The sequence below is a fragment of the Cupressus sempervirens genome, chromosome 8, assembly GCF_028749045.1.
Source record: "Cupressus sempervirens isolate cs-2001-9-10 chromosome 8, ASM2874904v1, whole genome shotgun sequence".
In the NCBI taxonomy this organism is placed as follows: domain Eukaryota; kingdom Viridiplantae; phylum Streptophyta; class Pinopsida; order Cupressales; family Cupressaceae; genus Cupressus; species Cupressus sempervirens.
This window is the reverse complement of record NC_143125.1, coordinates 21042325-21067665: the sequence shown is the minus strand read 5'-3', so window position 1 is coordinate 21067665 and position 25341 is coordinate 21042325. Positions and strand designations below refer to the sequence as shown.

The following is a 25341-nucleotide window of genomic DNA, read 5'->3' as shown; positions in this document are numbered from 1 at the left end:
GGAATCAAAGGAACAGATTAAGATAAAGGATGTTGGAAAGGGTGGTCATTATTGGCTTGACCCCCTTACCTGCGAAAGTATATAATTAAGGGTCAAAACTTGAAATAATTGTCATCTCCAAGATCTATAGTAGGCGATAACTTAGGTAGTTGGTGTTTGAAAGGGGATTGACTGAAAGTATAATCATAATTGTGTTGGTCCAAATCCGCATACCAAGACTTGGAAGTCAAGAGCACAATCTTCCCAGCAAATATTGCCAACCACATGACCTTGGGAATAGTTTACTTCCAAGTTAGAAACCATTGTTAGGAGGGGATTGTCAAAGGATGATTAATCAGTTAAAAGGTGAAGTAGGAAGAATTAAGGCAATCAACTAGGTAGCACGTATATGGTGGGGGTAACAGCAAATAATAAGAGACCATGTCAAAGTCGTGGTAGAGAAATACGACCCTCAAAATATATTAGCCATCAAAGCATGAGGGACCTCCCATCGTGCATTATATGCAAATCTAGAAAGAACACCAATAATGACTTGAAAAGGAGCAAATACGAAACATGCATCCTATGTGGATACTGCCATCTCCTCTTTGGCATATCAAGCAAAGCAATATATATATATATATATATATATATATATATATATATATATATATAGAGAGAGAGAGAGAGAGAGAGAGAGAGAGAGAGAGAGAGAGAGAGAGTACACATTTTATTGGATTCATATTTAAAATGTTGTTAGAGGTAGGAAAATGTGTGTTCTTTTCATTATTGAACCTTTAGTAGAATATGTTATTTAAGGGAATGGGTCATGTTAGATTGTTAGTATAATTTTATGACAAGTGGACTCCACAATAAGGCAAGTATGTGTAATATATAATAATATTATTGTAAGAATTTGGCTTAGGCCAGAATTCACCCAAGAACTAAAGAACTTAACACAAGCACACAATAGACCAAAATAGACAGAGTATGATCAGAATGATGATATTCATTCAATATGCTAGCTTAGCCAACTTGAGAGTACACTAGGAGTGCTTGTATATAAAGGCCCTGGGAGAGCTTCTAGAATGCATAGAAGTCAGCATCATGATATGTCATACAACCAAGCACATGTCCACTAGATATGAGTTATCCTCCATTGAGCACAGGATTAAGTGCGATGATGTGAGGATAAGCCTACAATGGTGTAGCACGCAAATCAGTGGTGTAGACAACATGTGCTAAATGAGGAGTGCGGATAACTGTGTTGTCAACATGACAACTTAGTGAATGATGCATACTCCTGTGTTGTAGACACCATGTGCATAATTAGAGTTGTGTAACTCAATAAGAGTACACAAACTCCTAAGTGTCTCACCTAAAATAATAATAAAATAATGCAAAATAATTAAATAATGCATTAACCTAAGTAAACTTAAGTAGTGCAACTTAGGGGAATGCCCTTAAGCTTACACAATCTAGGATGCAATGTAATATGGGTCTTGGCTATTAGGCCATATTAGGTACCCATGTACATAATGATATGCAATCTCTCATAAAACGGGGAAAGAGGAAAAACCATGTGGGAAAAACCCTCCCCCAAAAAGAGAGATAAATAGGGATGCATGGATGGATGGAGTAATCAAGACCCCCCCATTACGACATACATCTAGTATATACATAAGAGAATGATAAGAAGAGGAAGAGAGACAAGATAGGCTCCCGCCCCCAAAGAAGAATGCCGAACAGTGACTGCTCCGATGAAGAAGCTGATCCAAGACTACAAAATGGTGTTCCTCCCCTTAAGAAGAAACAATACCAAAGGTACAAATGACACGCTTTCACTGTGTGTGGAAAGAATCCCATGAATAAGTGACGTCTCTGAAACCTGCTCAACTGGCTGAAGAACCTGTCTCAAAGAACTGTTTGTCCCTGTAACTGATGAAGAACCCTATTGCAACTGCTGATCATAAGTATCCACAATCACTTCAACCTGTGGCGATTGATCATGTAGAGAATGAACAAGAGAGTCAGATGGAACTCTCGTGACAATTGAAGAAGGTAATTCTGCATCAAGAAGAAGAGGCAGATCATCAATATTGTCCCCCAAATCTATCACTGAACCTTTATCTGGAAGACTGGATGCACCCTGCTGTTCTGGACCTATCACTATGGCGATGTATGCATGTGGACTGAATTGATGAAGTGACCTCTCACTGCAACTATCGATAGAACCCCACGTGTCTGAATCTGTTGAAGCACTATCGTTGAAATCACTGTCAGTTTCCACACTGTATGATGTGTGAAGAGGAGTAGAGGACAAGCTTGGTGAACTTTCCTCAAAGTATACATCCTTCTCCACAAATATCTAATGTGTCTCAGGATCTAGAAGTTTTTATGCCTTCACAATGTCTTCATAACCAATGAAGGTACAAGGCTGAGATGACTGTGCCTTATATCCCCTGGAAGATCTCGTTGCCCATGCAAGACAACCAAAGACCTTGAAGTGTGTCACAATAGGTTTTTTGCCGCACCATGCCTCAAAAGGAGTTTTGCCATCTAATGCTAGATGAGGAGAACGATTAAGAATGTGAGTGGCACTAGAGATTGCTTCGACTTCTAATGATGGATCTAGAGACTTGGCATGCATCATGCAACTTGCCATAGACTTACGAGTGCAGATCCTCAAAGCTGCAACATCTGTCTTATGCGGATTGAATGCTGAAGGAGTCTGAAGATCAATTCCCTCATATCTACAAAAGTCTTTAAGTCTTCTGTTCACATCCATGTTTCCATTGTCCATGCAGAGTACTTTGATGGCCTTTCTGGATTTCCGTTCTACATGAGCCTTGAAGTCTAGAAACTTTTCCAACACTGCATTCTTGTTATGTAGAAAGTAGACCTAGGTGAATCTTAAAAAGTCATCAACAAAGGTAAGTATGTAGCGACCCTGGCTGAATGCAAAAGGACCTGCTAATACCATGTCAACCATCTAAAGAACACTTGTTGCTCTAGAAGACTTCCGTCTTTGTAACTTCCCTTCTGGATGCATATCCACTGAATCTGTTGAACATTTACCCTTAGAAAAGTTGATTTGAGGTAGACCTTTCACCATGTGGTATGTGCAAAGTTGCTGAAGATAGCGGTAGTCAAGATGACCATACCGCTCATGCCATAATTGCATGTTTGAATGTGATTGAGATAACAAGGCCTTTGAAGGAGACTTGGGTACAAAATGAGAGAAAGAGTACAACCTTTTGTTATGATCATTGCAACCAAGGAATCATCTTTGAGACTGTGCACTTTTACTGATTCTGGAAGGAACTCAACTCTATGTCCATCTCCAAGGTGAGTGATTTGGTAGATTGAAAGGAGATTTGAACTTAGGTTTGGAACATAGAGAACCTCTTAAAACTCTCCATTTTCCATCTCCACATTTCCTTTTCCTTCAACTTCCATTTTGCTATCATTTCCCATGAAGATGTGTAGTACCTTGGACTGCTTCATTGAAGAAAAATCCTCCTTTGAAGAACCCATGTGATAAGAGACACCTGAGTCAAATATCCATTCCTTTGAAGAGTTTGCATTAGCCATGAGTGCTTGCCCTTTGCCCTTTGAATCTGAAGACGACCCTTTATCCTTGTAAGCATTAGGCAATGGAACATTATGCTTCTTCATGATATTGGTCAATTCATCAATCTTTTTGAGATAACACTCATGCTCTTCATGACACAATTTCTTGCAATAAGCACACTTCTTTTTCTCCTTATTGTTGTTGTCCCCTTTCTTGTTGGAATTCGAGGACTTGCCTTGTGGATTGGTTTGTGGTGTTGTCTTTTTTGCATCCTCAAATTTATCTTTCTTCCACTTCTTCTTACCCTTTCCTTTGTATGAAGACTGTCCAACTGAATGTTGAGAACCCTCATTGTTGGCCACCAATGCTTTGGATTGAGGTGATTTGAGAATCTCCATTGATTTCAACTTCTTTTCTTCATCATCCAACAGTTTAGCATATTCATCAAAAGTGACTTTCTTGTAGGCAGACCCTAAGGTAGTCTTTGAGGTGTTAAAAGAAGATACAAATGTGGAATACTCCGATGGCAGCTTGTTATGGATGAGATAGATCAATCTGTCATCTTTGATAGAACTCCCACAATCAGTAAGCTTTGTCCTCAGTTCATTCAACTTGATGATGAAATCCTATATTGAGTCATATGACTTAGGATTTAAGGATACAAGCTCATCTTTGATTTTGAACACATCCTCTTCAGACACTTTACCATATAGGCTTTCGAGGGTATCCCAAGCTTCGTTGAATGTAGTACACTCTTGATTTGATACATGATCTTATCATCTACCCCCAAACATACATCACCTAGGGCTTTCCTATCCATGGCTACCCAATTTGAAATATCAGTTGCAAAAAAATTATCACCTGCTGGTTTAGGAAGAGTACCATCTACATATTGTGAAACTCCATTATGCATTAAGTGATACAACATTTTGATTGACCACGAAGCATAGTTATGAGGAGATAATTTAGGAAACTTAAAGTTTCCCATAATGCAGAAAATGAAAGAAAATTGCAGAAAAGAGAGAACACAACACCAAGAACACCCCCCCTTTCCTCTAAATCAAGAAACCCCCCCAAAATAGATGCTTTGGGCACTTTATCAGTAGTGCGATTACAATGGGCCACTTGCCAATTTTGGCCTTCGTGGACTTCTGATTTTGCCTGTTACAACCTCTTAATGGAGTACAAATCTGAAACTTTACAAAGTGCTACAATTCTGAAGCATTACAAAGCAAAGAAAGGCCCTATTGCTGAAAGTGAAACTTTTGTCCACACAACACTACAATCTGATACTAGATCTAGAAAGTAGATGAAAAAATATGCACTTCAAAAAAAAATAGAACCTATTTTCGAATCTAGATGTGCCCGTACGGAGTGTTTGAAGTTGTAAAATGCAGGATTATCCAAGTACAGTCACAAAAAAATGCAATTTTTGAACAATCCATGCACCAAAACCAAAAAATAGCTGCACGACTGAAAAATATAGAAAATTCTATCCAATTTCAAAAAAAATCGCACTTGATTTGGAGTCTAGATGTTCGAGTTATGGCCTCTTGAAGTCAGACAGAAAAAACCAAAATGAATCTGGAGAGGGTTTGCATTAGCGAATGATGGGGTTAAATTTGACAGTCATATGGCTGTCGCAGCAGTTATAATTTACCCTAAAATGAAGTCCACACGGGCATCAAATTTAATCTCAGAAACAAGATGATGTCAATGTATTTGCCCTTGTGATGACGTCACCAAGACGTCATCATGATGTCACCAATGTACGGATCGTACGAACATGTAACGTGGCATGCGCAGTTAGATGCTGACTGGATGACGTGTACAGCTGGCAAGGAAGTGATTGTATTCTGACTGTACGATCTAAGTCAGCTTTGAGTCGGATTGTGACTTGGCTGAGAGCTGGATCCACGATCCGTGTGGGCGAAGCAGTATGCGCCATGTGTCGTAAGGGAATCACTACAGAGTTTGGCGCTCGTGAGCGGATCTAGGAATGCCACATGTCCCGGTTTAATTGCAATTCTGATGCCGTTGGACAAAGCGTGGGCCAGAATTCCTTTTCTCCTTTGCCAGGTTCTCTGCAGCTTGCCAGAAGGACTTTGTGCGGTGAGGAATATCGCAGATTAATCCCACATTTGTGGGTTTTTTGACTTCACTACTCTTTAAAAAATGAAAGCTATAGAGTTTGAACAAACGAGCGGTTGTGAATGTGATGGGCCGCCCGCCGGTTGAGCCTCTCGCCGGGATTTGTGATAAGAGGGCCGGTCCGGTGGGATATTGACTACCGTAATTACATTGGCCACGAGGTGACTTTGCCGAAATTTGGCAGGAGCTTGCTGTATGGCTCACTTGATTAATAATAATAAGCCCTGTGATAAAATAATAATATTCCACAGAAAATAATAGAGCCGAGTTGGGGTGTCACTGCCCAGTTCGGCCAAAAAATAATTTCTTGTCTCTATTAATCAATCTGAAAATAATTTTGAAAATGCCAAAAAACAATTTCCTGTCTCTGTTAATAAATCTAAAAATAATTTCAAAAATACAAATAAATTGCAGAGATTCAAATCTGAAAAATAGCTAATCAGATCAATTAAACGACCATACCCGAATTGCAAATCAAGGCCTCCGGGTTTCGATTTGCAATTTTTTTTTTGCCTCATGATCAACTTTCACCCAACATAAGCAAATTTATAGTCGATCTTCATCGAATCGATGCTCCAGATGCAACGGTGAGGTCAGATCTAGCTCTAGACACTCCCAATTTCTGCGGATCCTCCTGATTCGTGTCGAGGTGCTAAAGCATGAACGGTCTCGAATGACTATGTGATGAGAATCTCCCTCATCTCTGATACCATGTAAGAATTTTGCTTAGGCTAGAATTCACCTAAGAACTAAAGAACTCAACACAAGCACACAGTAGACCAAAATAGACAGAGTATGATCAGAATGATGATATTCATTCAATATGCCAGCTTAGCCAACTTGAGAGTACACTAGGAGTGCCTATATATAAAGGCCTCAGGAGAGCTTCTAGAATACATAGAAGTCAGCATCATGATATGTCATACAACTAGGCACATGTCCACCAAATATGGGTGATCTTCCATTGAGCATAGGATTAAGTGCGATGATGTGAGGATAAGCCTACAATGGTGTAGCACGCAAATCAGCGGTGTAGACAACATGTGCTAAATGAGGAGTGCAGATAACTGTGTTGTCAACATGACAACTCAGTGAATGATGCATACTTCTGTGTTGTAGACACCATGTGCATAATTAAAGTTGCGTAACTCAATAAGAGTACACAAACTCCTAAGTGTCTCACCTAAAATAATAATAAAATAATGCAAAATAATTAAATAACCTAAGTAAACTTAAGTAAGTGTAATAAGTAAATACTTATTTACACCAACAATTACGATTAGGATGAGATAATTAATAATGACATTATAATAAGGATTTATAATTTTAAGAAATGATAAATTGTATCATTTTTCGAAGTAAGACGTTTTATAATTATCTTTATCTTATTGGAAAAAATCTTATATTGAGTATTATATTAGTCTCTCTCTTATTTATTTTTATTTCAATACATACTATGAGAGTTATTTGCCTTGCTCTTTTCTTGTGAGTATGTTCTTGCACGAAAATGAGGATATAGATGAGATTTAGAGGGAGTCTGACACTTCTTCAAAGATAAAAAGAGCTTAGAAGATTGGTGTTTAGAGGGAGTCTAACACATGCATCTGAAAGAGCAAATAGAGGATATTTTTGAGTTTCTCTTTGAATATTTTGATCGTATTAGAATCAAAAGGAGTTTTTGACTTCATATAAACAATTGGTATCATGCATATGAATGCATGATTTAATGGGCCTACCCCTTATGTACATCATGAGGAAGTGATGACTTTCAAATGATCATCACTTGTATTTGCATAAAATATTGAAAGGTGATGATCTTACAATAACTTAATTGTCTATTATGATCGATATCTTACAATGTCTATGCAGATCATGATAGATTATACTTTGTATGGTGGATGTTTATATGGTAAGCATTATGAGAATGTGTCTACACGTACTTTATAAACATTTTTTAGTACATGATGAATGTGATGCAAATTGATATTTTGGAGGCCATTACACAGAGTACTTGGTGAATGTCATGTAACTTGATGTTCATGAGACCATTACTCACAATACTTGGTGAATATCTTGCATCTCAACATTTAGAAGGCCATTACTCAATGAGTATTTGGTGAATATCATATGTTGATATTCTAGAGACCATTGCCTTATTTAATACATGTTGAAAATCAGGTGTAGATATTTTGGAGACCATTACTCTGAGTTTTGGTTAATATAATATGTTGATATTCTGAAGGCCAATATTCTTCATATCATATGTGATATCAAAATGGTGGATATCTTATAATCAAAGAGGGAGTGTAATATTTTGGTAGCTTTAGTAGGATAAATTTGTGAGATCAAAGAGAGATTAATATAATTACACACACACACATTTAAGTTTGTCATTATATTAATTATATTGATAAATAGACATGTCTCTTCTCTTGGTTTATTCCCTATACAAATACAAGAGGATGTTGTCATTTGCAAAACACATACCAAATATTATGGTAGTGCTATTACATTTGCAACGGTCCTCTGAAAATCAATAGTTGTTTTTTCTTATTAAGCATTTGCAATTCTCTCTTGGAGGCTTGTGTTATGTTGATCTTGTATCATTTACATTCACAAATTTATTTCTAGTCATTTGCACTAGTTATTCTAGACGTTATTCATATTTTCATATTCTAACTTATTATCAAATCTGCAAGAATAGAATTTAATTTCCTTTTGAGAAATCAAAGGGAGCTAATGAATTTTCCATAGGTTTCCTACAAGCTAGTATGCTCTCTTGCATTTCTATTTCAAAATGAGAATTTTAAAAATGGCAAAAATAATTATTCTCTAGGGTTTTTTGTGCAAATATTTTGTAAAATTTGGGTGTTTACAACATTCTTGAATGTGCCAGGATTTTTCAAATGTTTTATAGCATCCAAAAGGCTCAAGAAATTCATATTTGACTTTTATTTCACCATAATCAAAGCAAAAAATCAAAAAGAATAGATACACTTGAATTTTTGCATAAGAAATTTTATCTTTTGTTAGTCAAATAAAAAATTTGATTTGTGGGTTCTATTCTCAACCCTAACAAAGCCATCTAGGTATCTGTTAGATTGTGTAGATGTCTACCATTTCTTGGTTGCCTTAGGGTTGAATTTAATTCATTCTTTCATCTTTTGTTTTTTGAGTTAAAAAAAAAAGGTTTTATTTGTAGCTTAAAAATATTTATTTGATCTCTTATATCTTTTTCATTCCTTGAATAGATTTTAGAGAAATCACATCAGAAGCAAAAATGTTTTTTTGTGAGAAAGTTGTCCCTACAAAACATTTTTTTTCTTTCAAAAATTCACATCGTTTGGCTCAGGTGCCCAATTTCTATGACCAAGGTATCATTGGAAATATAAAGATGAGCAAGTTTTTCCACCAATGTTGGGCTTGATCATTTTATCGTCATCTACCTCTAGATATTTTATGTTAAAGTTGGTGTTGAGCATAGCTATAAAGTTGTTTTTCTCTATATAATTGATTATACCTTTGGCTATTATGCATCCTAACACTTGTAATTTTAGAAAACCTATATAGTCACACTATACTCTAAACTTCGAACATTTTAATTCATGCAGGAGCATCCAGAGTGTAGGAGCAATCTTGCATCACCCAAAAAGAAATGATATGATTATTTATTTATTTATTTGTAGTTTTCCTTTAGTTCCTAAGGGTTTTGACAGTTTGGAGTCATATGGACATGAAAGTTCATCTCATGTAATGAAATTGGTAAATAAGATGATGGGCATAAGAATCACCTCAATATCTTGAGTGGTTTGAAAGATATCAACATTTTGGTCTTGGACAATTTCTCAATGAAGCATAAAACTCAAAATTAAAGACATTAGAAGCCCTAAAAAGGTTCAAAGTCTCAACACATGTATCTTTATAATTATGTATTGTTGTAGATCTCTTCACGATCTTTACAATGATACATTATATGAGCAAATCAAATGTGTGAGTCAAAAGTTGTGACTTCTAGAAGTTGTGTAATCAAAACTCAAGTTACGATAAAATAAATAAGAGAGAAAAATCACTTGAGTGGGAAATTGAACTAATAAACTACTAGCACAAAAGAGGAAAGTTTTTCTTTTTAAAATATTGTAAGGCAGTTATTGGTGCTACATTAATAAGGATGGAGGATTTCATGATTAGGTTCCATAAGTGTAGATTGGAGCTCTGCCTTGCATATTATTGTGATAAGAAGGCCCACATGGTTTTAGCAAGTTTTTTCTAAAATATTGTAACATGATTTTATTGTAGATAATAGAAAGCAAGTGTTTTTGTTCCTAAAAAATTATGTTTGGTTGAATAAGGGAGTACCCTTCATCAGTATTTTCACTTTAATTCCTTGTAACTATTTTGAGTGGGAATAGCACTTGACAATTTATTTAAGGAATTATGGTTTGCATATGATCACAATGGGATTTCTAACTAAATTGACTGTAATTACAAAAAAGCCCAAGTTGATTAATAGATGTGATGAAGCATATGGAACTTTGTGTTTATATGCTTCTCCTTATTTGCTCTATCATGTTGAATTCTTGAGTACTCCTAATACAATTTGGACAAAGATAAAGACTAAATTTAGAACTCAAGATTCAATTAGGGGTGATATGTTCAAAAATGGACTCATAAGTCTAAGTTCTAACAATTTTAATACAACAAGATTCTAAACAAAATTGAAATCGATAATATGGCATAATGAAATCTATGTGGAATTATAAAGAAAGAAGAACAATTGATTCTTAGTATTCTCTCTAAGCTAAGTTTCTAATATTCAATATTTGTTTCTACCTTCTATTCTACTAAGAGGGCTTTTGGGTCTCAATTCACAATGCCATTCTTGGATGATTTTGTTGTCTCTCACATAGGAACAAGATAATCTTATCTACATGGGGACTCTAAATTTCTCAAAGTCACGTGTCTTAACTAGTAACAAAGGTGCAAAAGAATGGAGTGGACAAAGTAGTAACAATAAGGACAAGAAACAAAAAAATAGCAGTGAGAAACAAGCTTATAAACTAGCCACCCCAAAAGTGGCAAATGAGAACCAATCTTCTATGGGTAGCAAGCCTAAGAAAGAGAAGGAAATATGTGTCTATTGTGAAAGACTTGTCATTATGATGAGTATAAATGTTTGTAGAAACAAATTGATCGCTTGATCGACATTCTTCGGAAGAATAATATCATTATTCTTGAATTAGTAAAATAAAGTTCAAATTAGGAGTTTATCAAGGCTAAATAAAACATTAAGGTGAAAGAGTGGGCAAGGCCATTGTACAATTTGTTTCACCACCATCAACTTCGCTCCTTAATTTGTGTGCCTTGCACTGCATGGCTTCATCAAGGATGAATTTGCAACGTTGGAACTATGTTTTGTGCCTTCTATTATGATGTGTGATGATGCTCTTGTTGAGATGTGTGGAGAGGGTTTATTGATATGTGGGATGGAACATTCCATGATGTCCTTCATGCATCCTCATTATCAACAGATCTCCAATCAGTATGTTAAATAACTTAGAGAGGTTTAGGCAAGTAGGTTCAGTTCTCTGTCAATTCGATGGTAATCCATGAGTTGTACAGTGCCTCTACAATTGTAGTTGGGAGAGTATATCATTAATTACAACTTATATCTTTTCTCACTTTTTTCTTGATCTCCTTCATTTATTTTTCTCACTGTGTCATTAGTGATTTGGCTGCAATAACTACCACTACTTGTGATGGCATGCTTACATGATCATCTAGTTTAATTTTTCTTGTAGCATTTATTAGGGATGCATTCATATAAAACATCTAGAGGAGAAACTTGAAAGAGGTAATACTTGGAGAGCTTTACAACTTTTAGAGTTAATACATAATGATTTGATTAAATCATTTCCACGTCCTCCTTTCAGTAGACCATGATATTTTGTTACATTTATTGACAATTTTTTGATATACATTTTTTATGCTTTCTAAATCAATTTTTTTTGAAGTCCTTGGTTTACTCTTGGAGTTCAAAGCATTTGTAGAGAGACCATTTGAGAAATATATCTATCAATTTTGTGTACATAACGATGGGGAGAATATAGCATCAACATGTTTGAGCAATTTTGTGCTTCACAAGATATTGACTTGTAACATATAGTTCTATATGGTTAAGCATGAATTCCGATGGTATTCGTATGGGGGAGTATCCTATTATTCAGAAGTTGCATGTTGCATTCATGAAAGAGTTTGTCATTGATGTTAGCATATTGGATGTTCTTTGAGACTGGCAGAGCAGTAGACAAAGTTTGGTTTCACGCAATTTTTTGGAATGCATATTAGCTTGTGTAGTTGAGGATGTGTTATATCGAGTGCCCTAATGCTATGGTTAAGTGTGCATGCAAAAATTCGTAGACAATGTAGAGTTATTCGAGATCTATTGAAGGTAGTGTTTAGACAGAGTTTCTAGTTAAGCAGTTGTTGATGTTTTGATTGTATCTCCTAATAGAGATAAAATTTGGTTAAGTGAGGTTGTACAGAGTTAGAAGACATGTTGAAGACAACATGGTTAAGTGAGCAAAGTAAGATGTTATCGAGTGAAGAATTATGGAGATTGTGAGCAAACAGTTTAAATGTAATTGTGGAAATGATGTAATATTGTAATGTAACATGTAAATGTAATACCTTAAGATGGTCCTATATTATAATTATAAATTGGGAAAGCCTCAAGGATGACTCAATAATTAATTTAAGGACTTGGTATAAAGGAAGGATGATTTCCTTGGTTGTAATAATCGAGTGCGGTTATTTGTGTAATGCGAGTATGATAACTTGTATGTGAGATCCAATGAGCCTGATGAAAAATATCTTTTGATCAGAGAAGTGTTTGGTGCAACTAAGGCACGACGAGCTTACAAGGAGATTATATTTGACAAAGAAGTTGTTGTTGGACAGTTGTATACTTGTATTATTCTGAGAAGGATAATATTTAGGCTAGTTGGACAGTGAGTTTAGTGCTCTTGCTCTAAATTTTTTTGGACAATGGGTCCTTTTGCCTTACACAACTCCTAACAGGGTTGGAATCTTTTAATATGGACCAATATGTACTGAATGTAATTCAATGACTCCTAACAGGGTCCATCCAATTACAAAGATCTTATATATTAGTACATCATTTTGTGGGTACCATCCCCACTAAGGTTTTCTCTCCGATCAAGAGTTTCCCTAGTTAACAAGTCTAATGTTATTGTGTATGGTGATCTTTATATAGTTGTTGCATCTACTATTTACATGTTTTGGAAGTAATAAAGAAATTGAGAGTTGCTTTAATTGCATAACTGATTCACCCTCCCCTTGCCCCCCCCCGCCTCTCTAAGTTGTCTTGGTGGACTTTACTTTCTAACAATTGGTATTTGAGCATCAGGTCCTTGAAGGAAAAACTTAACAACTTCAAGAGATCTATGTCACAGTTGAGGAAAGGAAAGAAAGTCTAAAGTTTAATGGAGTTAACTATGACAGTTGGGAGGAAAATATGAAGACACATTTTCTATGCATGGGTTTTGGCTATTGGTTGATTACTAAGAGCAAGAAGGTTGTGATTAAAGAAAAGGATCTTGAAACTTGTGATGAAGCTCAGAAAGGTTTATTCATTTTAAATATGCTTGTAAGAGAAGCACTATTATCAGTGGTTCCTAAAACTGAATTTTTTAAGGTAAAATATCTTACTTATGAAATTTGAACTACTTTGCAAAGTACATTTGAAGGTGGTAGTCATGCTCAAAAGGTTAGAGTACAAAATTGGATATGCCTATATCAAGATGCTAAAATGATGGAAGATGAATCTATTAGAAGTTATTTCAGAAGAATGGCAAAAATTGTTGCAAGAATTAAGACATGTGGAGGAGACACTTGATTTTGGATTATGGTATGACAAATCAAATGACTTTACCTTATGCACTTACACTAATGCGGATTGGGGAAGAAGTGTAGATGACAAAAAAAGTACAAGTGGTGGAGCATTCTTCTTGGGAGGAAAATTGGTTTCTTGACTAAGCAAGAAACAAGATTGTATTTCATAGAGTACGGCATAAGAAAAGTATATAGCAGTAGTAAATAGTTGTAATCAGATAATTTGGATAAAAAAATGTTTGAGGATATTAGGATTGAGTTTACAAAACTTGTTATCATACATTGTGATAACACAAGTACAAAATGTCAAATAATCCACTGTTACATTCAAAGACAAAGCATATATCTATTAAGTATCACATTTTGAAAGAAAAAGTTGCAAAGAAAGTATTAGATTGGAGTCTGCCAGTATAATGGAGCAAGAAAGCATACATATTTACAAAACCTTTGTTGAATGATATGCTTGAGTACTTGAGAGGTATGTTTGGGGTTATGCCCCAAATTAATTTTGAGTAGTTGATGCAGAGATTGCATTAGTTCGATGATAACAAAGCACTATTTCTATTATCTAGACTAGATGCTTGATGCTTCGTCTATGGGGGAGTATCTGTATTTGAGCTGAGTCATGAAGGACTCTTGGTAACTAATATTTAATAGTGTCTTTGGACACTTGAGCTTATTACATATCTTATGTAGTGAATTGACATAATGATACCTTTGTAATTGATGTCAATGGGGGAGAAAAGTACATGAAAAACATCCTTTGATATGTATGTTTGGGGGAGAGATACACATAAAAAATACTTTGATATCTATATTGATGTCAATGGGGGAGAAATATTCCTTTGAAAGAGAGATTTGATCAATGAAGAGGATTTGAAAAGAGCTTGATGTATGGGGGAGATTAAAACCTTTCTTATGCATGATGGTTATAGTACAAGGAACATTCATGGACAACATGAATGGGGGAGAAATTATAGCAGAGACTTTTTGGTATTTATGGAACTTAGATGTTTTTCATGTATGTTGTGATCAATGCCAAATTGGGAGATTATTAAGCATGAATTTTGATGGTATCCCTTTGGGGGAGTATCCTAGCATTGTTGGCGACATTATTCAGAGGTTGTGTTTTGCATTCATGATAGAGCTTATCATTGATGTCAACATACTAGTTATTCTATGAGACTGGCAGAGCAATAAATGGAGTTTGATTTTGTGCAATTTGAGGAATGCATATTAGCTTATGCATAATTGAAGACATGTTCTACCAAGTATCTTGATGCTATGGTTAAGTGCGTGAACAAAAATTCGAAGACTGTGCAGAGTTATTTGAGATCTATTGAAGGCAGTGTTCAGATAGAGTTTTTGTTTAGGAAGTTGTTGATGTTTTGATTGTATCTCCTAACAGAGATAAACTCAGGTTAAGTGATGTTGTACAAAGGTAGAAGACATGTTGAAGATGGCATGGTTAAGTGAAAAAAGTCAGATGTTGACTAAGTGAAGAATTATGAAGACTATGAGCCGACAGTTTAAGTGTAATTGTGGAAATGATGTAATATTGTAATGTAATATCTTAAGATGGTCCTATATTGTAATTGTAAATCTGGAAAGCCTCAAGGAAGACTCAATAATTAGTTCTAGAACTTGGTATAAAGGAAGGATGATTTCCTTGGATGTAATCATCTAATGAAAATGTTTGTGTAATCCAAGTATGCGAGATCTAGTGAACCTAATAAAGATTATATTTTGATCAAACAAGTGTTTGGTGCAGCTAAGGCAAAGAAGTTGTTGTTGGACAATTGTATACTTGTATACTTTTTTTTTTTGATAAGGATAGTACTAAGGCCAATTGGACAGTGAGTTGAATGATCTTATCTTGAAGCTATTTCGATAGTGGGTCATTTTGCCTTCAACAACTCCTAATAGGGATTCAAAGTATCCTTATAGGGACTCATATGTATTGAATATATTTTCATTGACTCCTAACATGGTCCATCCTCTTACAATGAACTTATATATATATATATATATATATATACAACATTTTGTGGGAACCATCCCCATTGGAGGTTTTCCCTTTGATCGAGGGTATCCCTAGTTAACAAATTTGGTGTTATTGTGTATTGTGATCTTTCTATGGTTATTAGAAAGTAAATTCCACCAAGATAACTAGGGGGTAGGGGTGAATTGGTTATTCAAGTAATACAACTATTGGTGTAAATAGATATTTACTATTTACACTTAAGTTTACTTAGGTTAGTGCATTATTTATTTATTTATTTTGTGAGACACCATGTGCGACACTTAGGAGTTTGCAAAATAATGCAAAATAATAAAATAATGCACTAACTTAAGTAAACTTAAGTAAAGTGTAAATAGAAAATATCTATTTACACCAAAAAAAACACATATCAACTTTATTAATCCTTAACCATGTGGACAATATACTCAGCAACCATAAAAGGATACAACTACATAGTAACACCAGATTTGATCAAAGGGAAAACCTCGGTGGGGATGGTACCCACTAAATGATGTACTAATATAAAAGTTCCTTGTAAGAGGGTGGACTCTATTAGGAGCCAATGAAATACATTTAGTACATATCAGTCCCTATTAGGAGACTTTGAATCCCTGTTAGAAGTTGTAGAAGGCATAAGAACCCACTATCCAAACAGCTTCAGGGGCAAGACCACCGAACTCACTATCCAACTAATCTCTCTGTTATTCCTTGCAGAATAATAGAAATGAAATAACTTGAACTCCTCTACCCTCTTGACTGGACCAATCCTCTTCTGATCTCAATACCAGATCACCAACTTCGCATCCAATATTCCCTTGGATCACTTAAACGCATTTAGCAACTTTGCTTATCACTTGGTCACATACAATAGAATCTGCAAATATTCACTTGTACACACTTCACCAAAATGAAAACAACCTTCCTTTATACCATATCCTCAAAATAATTCCTTGAGTTGGCCTTGAGGTTTTTGCAATTAATTATAAATAGGGTCTCATCAAGATATTACTATTCATTACATCTTTTCGTAATAACAAGATATAGTTGGCTCGTAGTAAATGCAACTTCTCACACATGCAACCACTAATCTTGCGCACTCATTGACGTCATCATTAGGTTATCTATTGTCATTGTTCAACTTCGCTCATCACGATTCTATCTTTGTTAAGAGATACAATCCAAACATCAAAAACCACTTATCAGATACTCTGCCTGCATATTGTCCTCTTTAATTCTTGAATAACTCTCACATGTCTTTAACTCTCTGTACACACACTTGTCCACTTCATCAGGACACAATGTAGAACATATCCTCAATTGCACTTGACCTCATCATCAATACACAGTCCGTTCGACCTCGTTCTCTATATGCTACTTTGTCAGTTTTTACAGAAACAATACTATGTTGATATCAATGACAAACACAGTCATGAATGCAATATGTTAATCATGCTAACCATCTCTCCAATGCTTAGGATACTCCCCCAAAGGAATACCATCATCATTCATGCTAATAGTTGCATCTCTTGTTTACATGTTTTGCAATTGATAAGGATATTGAGAGTTGTTCTGGAATGTGAAGTCTATTTTTTGGGGCACCAAACAAACCCATTTGACACCTCTAAGGCCCTTGAAATTGCATTTGTTGTTTTTATTAGAGAAATTCCTAGAAAAACCAAATATCTCTTAAATGTCACAAGATATTAGTGTGATTCTTTCATTATTAGCTTTATTTCACCATTTAGGAGGTCTATGTTAGATTTTGTGGAAAATTAACAACTTACTAAAAATAGGAACCTTGCAAAAAGTAGCCCTTATTGAAGAACAAAACAATGTAAATTTAGGTGAATTCGTTAACCATACTAGGTAAAAAGTCATTGATCGTGTGTGTTGTATTTAGAGCCAATCCCACACAAAGTTATGAGGAGAGTTACTTCCTTTTAAGGTTGGATTGGTTGAAAAACCTCACTAAGTAGTTTTGTGTGTTTAATTCAGACGTGTGGGCCCATATTCCAATAGAGAAACATAAGGCCATGGATATGTAGAGAAAGCCTTCCATATTTATTAGATGCCTAAATAATTCCAAAGGCTATAGCTTCCATATACTACTAGTTATGAGTTGTTTATTGAGAGGAGTGTTCATTTTGAGGAGATTCATTCTAACACTTCATCACTATCACATTTGAGTCACTATATCATGATGGTAGTTCTTCTAAGGATATTAATCCTCTTGCTTCTTAGAAGGAGTCTTATTTCTCCACTTTGGATGGTGATAGGGATGATGAGGATTCAACTCCTTGCACAATCTTTATTCAGAGGATGATGATTCCTCCTTAGGCTCATAAAATACTAAATTCAAAAGGTGATTGTGTTTGTGATCCTTTAGATGCTGATTTAGGAGCATCCTAGGTGCAAGGGCAATCTTGCATCACCCAAAAATATTTTATTTTTAGTTTTTTCCATTTTAATAATGACTAGTAAACAGAGTGGTTACTATTTATTGGAAGTTACTATTTTTAGTAAGTTTGTCATATGAGCTCAGAATGTCCTCATTTTCTACAGGAAGGTTCATTTTAGAGTTATAAGCCTATCATAAAAATCTAATTGCTCAAGCATTAGTATAAGAGAAGTTATTGCGGATTTTTGGTGAAAAAATTTGCAGAAAAATCTTTAGGCTCACCGTTGGAGGAGAGTGCCCAGATGAGGTCCGAAAACTCGATAGAAGGGTGCTAGCGCAGTTTTGAGCTTGTAGATCAGGAGCTAGCATTTTCGAAAAGTGGTTATAATAGCCAATCGGAGCAACAATTCGTGAGTTATGGCCTTCGGAAGTTGGGCTACCAAATTTTTTAAAATAATTTGTCAAAGATGTATTTGGCCGACTTTATGTGTATTGTTAGGGTCTATTGGCCCTAGGTATTAAGTTTGAGCATCTAAAACCTTCCCAAGCGGCATAAAACTGCCTATTTAAGAAAGGCCCAAACATTGTCTAAGAAAGCTCTGGGTGATAGTTCACAACTTGTCTTGCAAATTATTGTACTTATAAATTTTGTAATTCTGCATTTGTGGTGCAAATAAGAAGTCCATATTTTGTTGTTCTCACATTTTCTATTGTTTCTATGTTTCTGTTAGGATTTTATGGTATTAAAGGGAGTTCCTTGCATCAGATGCTAGAAGAACAAGGTTATATTTTAGTAGGCTTTGCATATCTTCATTGCTTTAGCTTCTAATCCATGGTTCTTTTTGGAAGTTTTAGGTATCCTCTAGTTGGATGTAGCTATGGAAGATGAGTTAGTTAATAAACATAAGGCCTACTTGGTTACCAAAGGATTCTCTGAGGCTCTTAAGATTGGATACTCGAAGACTTTTGCACCACTTCTTGAAATAAACCCATTTGACTTGTTCTTTCTGTTGTTGCGGCTCATATTTGAGAAGCACACCAAATGGATGTGAAGAGTGTATTTCTTCATCGTGACCTTTAGATGGGCCATAGAGGTTTATTCAACATATTTCAATTGTTTTCCATCTTTGGAATTCTCTTTATGGCCATAGATGGACCCCTCGAGCTTTGTATGCCAAGATGGACTCCTTCCTTCTAGTAGTTGCATTTACTAGTTGACAATCTGATCCGAATGTCTACATTATAGAACAAGGTGATTCTCTAATTTTGTTAATTCTCTATGTTGATGACTTGATTACAAGGAGTCGCTTATCCACCATTCATGTAATAAAAAATGCCCTTCATGATTGTTTATTTATGTTTGACTGGGGTCTTTTGCACTACTTCTTAGGGATTGAAATTGTTAGGATTAGAAGATAGAAATCTATCAATTACATGATAATATAACCAAACAAGAAAAGGAATAAAGCACACATAAGTATAACAGAAAACACAAAGATTTAACATGGTTTCCCCAATCTTGGGCTACATCCACCAAACAAAGAGTCCAATCTTATTATCCAGTTGAAGAGAAAATTATAGTCTCGTACATTTTATATTATACAAAGGCCTATTCCTTAAACAACCTAAGTATGTTCCTGATATGCTCACTAGCTTTCACATTGTTAACTATAAACTTGCACCAACACCATTTTTGTTTGGGGTCAAACATGAGACTAAGTATTCTTCGTCTTTGGTAGATACTATTTTGTATCAACAACAACTTGGTAGTTTCGTATGCTTGACTCACACAAGTCTTGACGTTTACCATGTTTTATGCATGTTCTCTTAATTCATGCAAGAGCTCCATGAGTTGCATTGAAAGCAACTAAGAGTATTATTTACCACATTCATGGTACTCATATTTATGGTATTTACTATAGAGTGGGTACGGGTTTTGACCATTGGGCAAGTCGTTCTTAGGGTATTGCTTCTCTTGGTTTTAATCAATGTATTTTGTTAGGCAAGTAGCGTGCAATTTTACTTCATCTTTAGAAGTTGAGTAGGAGCAATTAATGTTACTACTAAGACTATTTGGCTTTAGAATATTCTTATTGAGTTTTGACATTGTTTTTTGGAAGACTGCATTCATCTTTACTGACAAGCATCCAGTGACATACAAATATTTGTAATCTAGTCCATCATCAAAGAACCAAACCCATGGAGATCCAGATGCACTGTGACTTTATTCATGAGCAAATCATTGAACTCGAGTACTATTCGACTTCAAGTCAAATAGTGGACATCTTTATCATACTCTTCATGCAGAAAAGTTCCTTCATTTGTGAGCTTTTTTTTAGGGTGCAACAAGTGTCTACATTAGGCGGACCCATCATCTTTTCTCTCGTCTAAGTTGAACCCAAGGTAAGGTGTTAGTGTAGGTTTTTTAATTTCCTAGTTAGTTATTAATATTCCTATTTGTAGGTTTTTCATATACTTTAAATAAAACTTGCCTAGCAAAATAAAGTGAGTATTAATGTGAGTGGGTGCAATGTGTCAAAATCTTCTATGGAAGTTGCACTTGCTTCTATCATGCTATTGTGGTGATCTCTTCCCATTGGTTGTAGTTGCCACCTCTCCTCTTTCTCATTTTCTATATATATTCACTTCGAGCTAATCTTGTTACTCGATTGTATTGTATTGTAATTGCATTCTACATAAAATTTTATTGCATTTCTTCTAATGTTATTTTGTTTATTTAGTATATGAAGGCTAGCTTTGTGTTATTAATTTGATCTTGTCTCATTTAAATTAATAATTTTATTTGTTTCCCTTTTTCCATAATTATTTTTCTATTACCAATCTCTTCATATTCTAACAAATATGACCTTAAAATTGTCTAATTATATAATCAATTTATTTAAAGGTCCAAGACTCCATTCCAATTTTCTCCATCAATATTCAGTTTCAAGAGATCATTGGGCAAGGGAATCCACTTCTCTTCTTTAATGTTCTATTTTGAAGAATTGGCACTTTGGCCCTTGAAGAAGTGACCTTTGGAAGACATTATTGATACAAAGTTAGGGTGGAAAAACTAAAGAATAGACATACAATGTAAGTTGGCATATACTAACAAATAGCTTATTAAGAGAATTAACGTTTAGACAACAATTTATCTCTTTAATAGTTTCGTTTAGATAGAAACTTGAGAATAACAATTAGATGCCAAATTTCGCCATAGAGGTTACTTTGGAGATTTATTATTAATCTATGTATCAAATAATGCTGATTATAATGAAGTAAGCAGCTGAAAGGAATCACTTGATCACAATCCCCTGCACATAAATTACACCAAATTTTTAAAAATGTGAATTTCATAGCAAACTTTAAAAAGAACTGGAACGTCTTGCCACCATTAAAAGATAATAAAATTGTCGTTGGGGCATTAATTTATTATTACAAGATATTTGTGAAGAACACATTTCTAAATAAAAGAATGAATTTGTTCTAAAACTGTCTCTTTAAGCTACAGTGTGATAGCACCCTTCGTAGGTGAGGACACATCAGTATCAATCTTGAAAATGTTAGACGACACTTGAAAAGAAGAGGAGAGACTCTAAATATTATTTTCTTGGTCATGTCAAAGCCAATTTAACCAATGAGACCCTACTTATGTTCTTAAAATCTTCATTCGTTCTTATCGTATGTTGATGGCCTTCAAAATAGATGGTTTGTTGCAAATGTTAAAATTCTCTTGTGCTTTCATAATAGTCACCCGTCAACAAGAGTCTTTGGTATTTGAGTAAATTTCCTTTTTAGTTTGGAGGAGTTTGTGATTCCTTGAAAATACTAAATTAACTTGATTTCCTTCTCAGTTTGGAGGAGTCAAAAGTTTACATTGAATGCAATTCATTCGAATTTTGTTTATCAGTAAAACAAATTCAGGCTGATCATCTCTTAGTACACTGCCCATGTGTAAAGTAGCACTACGTTTTTCTTTGTTTAATTTCAAAGTTATTAGGAAATTTTAATTCGAAAGATTTGAATAAATTTTATGTTACTTTTGACCAATGCGTTTTCATAATTAGACTATTTTAAATATTTATTATGTTCAAGGGACCATCTGGACTAATTGTGACAGTAATTGACACTTCTTATATGTTGTAAATAATTAGAAGGCAAAAGGGTATGCAGCCGACGTACAAAGCACCTTCAAATATTTTTCGGTTAAAACATTGAATGAATAAATAAAAAAACTTAATACAACACATGCTTTTAACACAACTTCGTTCCCGATCTATCCCACGCACATTTTTTAATTAAATTGAGCCCAGTAAGTCTCCAGTTCCACTACGTTATTTCCTTTATTGACCAGTTTAGCTGGAAACGTAAATTTTCTTTGGCCCCGATTCGTAGGTTATCAAATGGAGGCGTTATGTTTCTTTCGATTCTTTTCGTCGTTTTGTATCAGATGAGATAAAAGTTCGAATTCGATTATGCTTATCGTCGTACTTCATCTCTCAAGCAGCTACTCTAAAGATAATTCCTTGTGATATTTGGGTGCCTGTTTTTGTTGAAGACAAGTTATATCACATTATTAATTCGATTATGGTACGCTGTAGGGCCCTTTCAGCTCTTTAGATGGTATCTGATGATTTTTTATGTTTTGGCTTTTCTCCCTTTCTTCTTGATAAGCTAGATATATAAAGAGAGAGTTTATCTGCGTACAGAATCTACTCGGTTCTAACCATGCTGGGGTAAGTTGTAGAACTTTTGGAATCTCACTACTGAATCCAACGTCCTGGGCAAATGTACTTTAGCTTTCCTAGTCAGTTTAATGATGCGGGTCCCCACTAACTAGTTGGCATTATTTTCTCTAGCTAGCTCGTTTGGATTCCACTAACGGATAAAAGATCTGAAGGATGACATTTATCTATGGCTGACTATTTGGTGAACAGTTTAATTGTTCCATGTTTGTTGGATTATGCGGGTTCCTTGTTGATTAGTAGTGATGTTAATCTAACTAGCTCGTTTGATTTGTGGGCTTTTCTGGGTTTTTATCTGTACGCATTTTTTCCTCCATCTCTGGAATTATTCTTTCGCAGGGTTTGCTTCGAGGAAAAATATAGTGTAGCGTAACGCTTTTAACGTTTAAAAGATCCGTGTTCATAACCGGACTAAATTAACCCCAGCTAGCTTTCAAGTGGTGAATCTTAATGATATGTGGTAATAACCTTGGGGTTTAGATTAACAAGGCTTGGAATTGTTGCGACTGCAAAAGCTGGTCAATGTATAAAATTCCAAAATAAGTGTACAAAAAATTTAAAATATAGGAGGTGCACGTGATATTAAATTCTTATTGACCTGTTCTACCCCGATTCTGGCTTAATAATTTTCTTTCTAAGTATATTTGGTCTTTTTTCCTCAAGGTGCCTTGCCACTGAATCACTTTGATCTGGCAGAAGATTTTGATTCGATCTCAAATTTGTCCAAAATTTGATCTGGGTTGTTAAAAATATTAACTATATCCAATCACGTTCGCTATGTAAAGACATGTCTCACGCAAGAAATGCATCTCTTGAGCATGAGACATATATAAGGATCTTTAGATCCATCTATTTGGAGAATATCAAAATATGCTCTTCAATATTTAACAAAGGTTAACTGCTAACGTCATTGAGTTCAAGAAAGAGTAAGGTTTGCTACACTTTGGCTTTTTCAAAACGTTTGAAACTATATGGCATACAAAATTGTGCGTAGCTGCAGAAAATTAACCAGATGATATAATGCGTTTTCATATTTAGGCCATGTTTAGATAGACTATGCTAGGAGATGTATCAGATATTTGTTCCTCTTGGCAAATTTTTTACATTATTACAAATAATAAATTTATGTCTACTTCTTCATGTCAAGAAGATGCGCCTCTAATAATCCAGTGGCTAACGGAGACTGGTATTTTGAAAAAATCTAACCTATATGAATTTTTGTACTTAATGCCATGATGCGTTTGGCTTTACATAACAATCATAGTTTTACAAAACTTGAAATACTAAGTAGAATATTTGCCTACATTGAGTGCTTTGTACATCACTTCCTCGCAATATTGATTTGGTAGATGGTATTGCTTTTAAATATATTCGAAAAAGACAAACATAATTAATTCGATAAGTTTTTGTACAATTGCAGGATCTACGGTTAAAATTCCAACTATCAATGGAGTACACAAGAGATGGCTGTTAGATTTTCAAGAAGCAAGGCACATACAAATCAAAAGATTCAGAACGAATTTGCGGGAGCTCAGTCTTTCTATCATGGAAACAAACCATACAGAGCTAGTAAATGGTGCTTCTGCAGCAGACGTGGTACCAATACGAGGTGAGCCTGTAATTGTCATTAATGGGGTGCCAGATCCTTCACCAGACTTTGTAAATGAAAATGTGGCGAGGCAACCTGTGACAGAGTGCGAAGCTCAGTCTCCTTGGCCTTATGTACAAGGCGAATGGTTGAAAGGAAGAGAAGTGCTTAAAAAGTTCGGAAGAAAACATTTCAAAGGTAAGGTCCAAAGCTATGATCCTGACACAAACTGGTACATGGTGATTTATGAAGATGGTGACAAGGAAGAAATGGAATTCCGAGATCTGCAGACGGTAATGGTACCACTTGACATCAGAGCTCCATTGGAAACATGGTTATCGAAGCTGGCAAAGTGTAACAAACCAAAAAATAAACCCCAAAGAAAGGTGGAGGAGAAAAATGGGTTCAAAGAAAGGAGCAAAGCAATGAAAAAGAAAGCCAAGGGTCGGGGCTCACATTGTGCTTCTCCTGGGTTCTGTCTGGGCTGTAAGTGACAATTAATATCATCATTTTTTATTGTATGCCCTTCTATTGCAGGAATTCCCTCTACAAATTGGAGGATTTTGTTTTTACTGAGAACGAAACAGAGAATTTCTTGCATTCATGTTATTGGGTCACTGTTTTTAAATCTCAAAAATCATTTTTGTCAACCATGGGCTTAAATCTTCTTGGTTAGGTAGTGTATATTTCTGTCTTATTTTTTGGGCCTGAATTTCTATTTCAGGCCATGAGGCCTAAATCCAATTAAAATATTTAATATCAATTTGAAATTGGGATATGCACACAATTGTTCAGTAAAATAAATTGTTTCTTTTTATTAAGTTCTGGATTTTAAATCAATATTTGCTTAAGTGATCTGAAATTCAAATTTTAACACTACTGTCAAGATTCTTTCTTTCACAATTTTATACGTGTTGAGATGGTGAAGCCCAACGGTTGCCTTGGGTTTTCCCTCCAATTATTATGACCCTC

General features: G+C 35.0%; 1 protein-coding gene across 11 annotated transcripts in view; it reads left to right on the top strand.

Annotated features, from left to right (window-relative positions):
- Nucleotides 1–25019, top strand: part of LOC149541379 (dirigent protein 17-like) — a 315810-nt gene extending 290791 nt beyond the window's left edge. For 8 of the 11 annotated variants that reach the window (XM_089796642.1, XM_089796646.1, XM_089796645.1 and 5 more), the window contains one exon: nucleotides 24202–25019. In XM_089796642.1, coding sequence (XP_089652768.1) covers nucleotides 24327–24863 — 537 coding nt within the window. In that variant the 5' untranslated portion in view covers nucleotides 24202–24326 and the 3' untranslated portion in view covers nucleotides 24864–25019. Of the gene's footprint in view, nucleotides 1–9315; nucleotides 9800–22384; nucleotides 22627–24201 lie in introns of those variants that run through there. The other 3 variants (XR_016355327.1, XR_016355328.1, XM_089796649.1) reach the window with 2 other exon arrangements.
- The last annotated feature ends 322 nt before the right edge of the window (nucleotides 25020–25341 follow it).